General features: G+C 40.6%; 1 protein-coding gene across 1 annotated transcript in view; it reads right to left on the bottom strand.

Moving 5' to 3' along the window:
- The window catches only part of LOC104295336, a 7,471-nt gene extending 3,912 nt beyond the window's left edge, over positions 1-3,559 (bottom strand). Inside the window, exons 1-2 of the mRNA XM_009895078.1 lie at positions 3,414-3,559; positions 171-474 (exon numbers count right to left, since the gene is read on the bottom strand). Coding sequence (XP_009893380.1) covers positions 171-474; positions 3,414-3,559 — 450 coding nt within the window. The remainder of the gene's footprint in view (positions 1-170; positions 475-3,413) is intronic.
- Between the last annotated feature and the right edge of the window lie 98 nt (positions 3,560-3,657).

The raw sequence follows: 3,657 nt of genomic DNA, 5'->3' as shown, positions 1-3,657 counted from the left end.
CGACTTGGGCGGCGGTAGGCAGATGTTGGCGACTCCGCTGCGGAATAAACGCTGCGGCGGTATAAACGCTGCGGCGTGTTAGGCGTAAAGTGTGTTCAACGTGGAGACGCGGTGGGGTACGAGGAAGGGCTGTTGCACTCAGAAATACTGTTTATTGCCGCATTAAATACCCCAGATACCAGCGTGACTTCTTGAGACTCTGTCCTGCTGCCAAATGACTGCTTCTGGCGAGGCTGCTCGTGGCTTTTCCCTGAAGTTTGCAGGAGAAACACAAACTGATGTGAGTCCTGTCCTGGAGGCCCTGCTGCCTTGGTGGAGGTTTCCAAAATGAAAGCTGCATGGCCTCTGGCACAGCATAAGGTGAACAGGCTGCACCAATGCCTCGAGGCCTTTTCAGGCAGCAGGTGCCCATCAAGATAGGATTTGGGCTGAGGCAGGTAGGGCCTCTCATAAACACCAGCATTGGCCCCAAAGCTTGGAGGGTAAAGTCATAAACACAGTTTGAGGTGTTGGGCGCTGCTAGCATCAGGATGGCTCTTGCAGGGGGGAAATCATGGGCAGTTTAATGTGCTAACCCTTCCACGTGTAAGCCATTTACCAACTGTAAAGCAGACCCAATCAACGTGACCAGGCAATAATTCACTGTGGGCAACACAATACTGTGGGAGACCTCGGCTGGTCCGAGGGATCAAAATACAAGTTTAACACTGACCCTGAACAGATACCCGTGTACCCTTGAGGAGACAGAAGAATCCTGAGAAGATCCGAGCAAACAAGATAAGGGGTGGCAAACATCCTGGCTTTTCCCAGAGCATGAACAGTGCGTGATCAACAATTGTATTGGCTGAATGGTGTGTGATGTGAGAGTGGATTGGGCAAAAGTAGAATGTTAGAATATATGCACAGATAAGCAACCAGCTAAGAGGATATAAAAGAGCACTGCTTGTAAAATAGAGGGACGATTGCTGTAACTGGATATTGAGTGTCGTGTCCGTCTCTACAACGACACAATACTACACAGCTATGCATCTGGTCGTGCTTTTTTATATATATATACACAAACACACATATATATATATGAAATTGTTACCTGTAAAAAAGGTCAAAGTTCTGATTCTCCCAAAATACAGATACTATGTTTAAAGAGGAGACATTGCTTTATTCCGGCCAGGGTGCAAGGTGGAATATTTCCACAAATCATGCACACAGAACAGGACTCTCCGTGCGGTTTATATACACATTTTACAATATCATTATATTAGTAACTCCTATTGCTATTTGATTGGCTAGTAATTTACATATGATTGCACAATCAAGTTACAGCTACTGCGCATGCTCAGGGGAAAGGTCTTCACCAAGGCCAGGGTCTTCTTGACCTATGATTGAGATTTTATTACCTTCATTAAAATGAAGGTAATTCAGCTTAGGACACTCAGAATTTTCATGTTTCTGCCAAGTTGGCTAAACTTCTCAAAACATGTAGATTAGTAGCATTTTCAAGGTCCGTATGCTCGTATGCTTCAGGATGTTTCACTTCAAGAATGGTAACAATACTTGGTTTCCTTGATTAGGAGTTCTTTCACTATGGATTCAAGGACAGAATCCTCATCACCCGTAAGAACATCTTAAAAGTTCCTGAACTAATTATCCCTGACGCTGGGAAAGAAACATCTCCAAGGTGAACCATCTGGGCAAGCAGACAACAAAATGCTTGTATGCAAGACTCTATATCAAAAGTTCAGCTCATGCCAATGGTTAATGAGCCTCACTAACTTTCATGCTAACAAAACCAGCTAAAATTTTAACTATAAGATAACAAGTCATGAAATAGGAGAAATGAAAAAGCAAAAAAAAAAAAAAAAGTAACAACAGTTTGATTTCCTAAACTTAACTTCACAGTTAAAATAGATTGAATCTGATTTCCCTGAAGCTTTTTCTAGGAAGATTTTAATATAGACATTTATGTACGTTTGTCTCGTGCAAATATCTCACAGGAAAGATAATTTGGAGGGAGGCAGGGAATAAATACTGCTACGTGATTTAAACCTAAAATGGTTTCACATTTGATTACCTGAACTTGTTACAAAAAGAACAGAATTTGTCATACATGACTGGTAATAACTCTGAAATCTTGAGATACCCTAAACAAAGCTGTGACAAAGCACATAGGGATGGCATTCTGTTCCTTACTTGATGGTTCGGTATTAAGATATTTTGACATGTAGATGTCCTACAGATAGTATTGAAGTGTGATGGCTAAAACCAGGATGGAATTGGTGCTTCAGGGGCAAGTTTCTTTGCTTTCTATTGTTGTCTAACTGTGATTATTAACCAAAAATATGAATAATTTTATGCCCCTCAGGAATTAAACATATTTTGTGAAAGAAGAATTTATATTACTAGCTAGACAGACTCAGGAAGAGTTTAACATAAATATACTTATTCAGGATCCATTTGTGCATGTTAGTGTGTTTAAGTAGTTCCATGGGCTGCCATGGAGTCAGTCTAGAAAGCATATTTCATATTTCTAATTTAAGACATGAAGAGACAATTTGAGAAGTTTCTCCGAAAATGCAAAAATCATTTTTGTTCATATAATTGACTTAAACATATATTTTTGTCTCACCGTTTAAATGGCAATTTTTATATTATTTTGAATATAACAAGGCCTTTTCAAAGTATTTAAGTAATTCATTCACAGCTGCAGTAATTATTCCTGCAAATAGATCTATGAATTAGGATCATTGCTGCTGCTGCTAACGGATCAAGTTTTTTTTATGAGGTATATAGTCCAAACTAACTGCATTTAGGAAATCTGAAATACTAAAAATATTTAGCAATAGTTTAGTGTTCCAACACTTCAATTGGCTTTGACTGTAATTGCAATTAAAAAATGAAACAGACTATATATTGGAGCTAGAGGTCTGGTGAAACAGTAAAGCTGATTACATTTAAAATCCTTATGCTGCCTGTAGCTAATGCTGGATGATGTGTTATTGAAGTATAAGCTTGGGGTTTTTTTTGTTTTCTAGAGAATGGCAATTGAGTTTTAAAGTACCATTTGGGATGGTCAGGTCCCTCTCTGGGGTGGGCATGTCCTCCACACGGGTACGGTTTGGCCCCTTCTGAAATCTAACTCACTTGGTACTGGTATCATATATACATACAAGTAATCTGTCATAATGTATCCGCTGTTTTATTGCTGATAAGTTGCTTCACTAATGGTAAGTTCATAGTAACCTGCAATAGTAAATACCTACCTGGTTGCTGCTGTTACTGGTTGTTGCTATAATGTTAATTGTTGCTGTACAGTTGATTGCTGCCGTTATTGATTGCTCCTAGTAATCTGTAATTTAAGTTTGCTGTATTAATCATAGGTACAATTGCTAGTGGAGATTTTTGTGGTAGCACACCTGCTAGCGGTGATTATTTTGTGGTAATCTGTAATAATGTAGAGAAATTTCAAGGCTGAAATGTCCATGTCCACGTCCATGTCCACGTCCATGTCCATGTCCATGTCCTCGTGTATTACCAAATCCTGCGAACCCACGGCCGCCATCCCCGCGCACCCAACGGCTGGGCTGCCCTTGCGGCCGTAGAAGGGCTGAAGACCGGAAGTAGGCCGGCAGCGCCCAGCGAGAGGCCGCAGGAGGCCCC

This window comes from Charadrius vociferus, unplaced genomic scaffold, assembly GCF_000708025.1.
Source record: "Charadrius vociferus isolate BGI_N301 unplaced genomic scaffold, ASM70802v2 scaffold271, whole genome shotgun sequence".
NCBI classification, from domain to species: domain Eukaryota; kingdom Metazoa; phylum Chordata; class Aves; order Charadriiformes; family Charadriidae; genus Charadrius; species Charadrius vociferus.
Note: the sequence above shows the minus strand (reverse complement) of the source record. Positions and strands in the feature narration are given on the sequence as shown.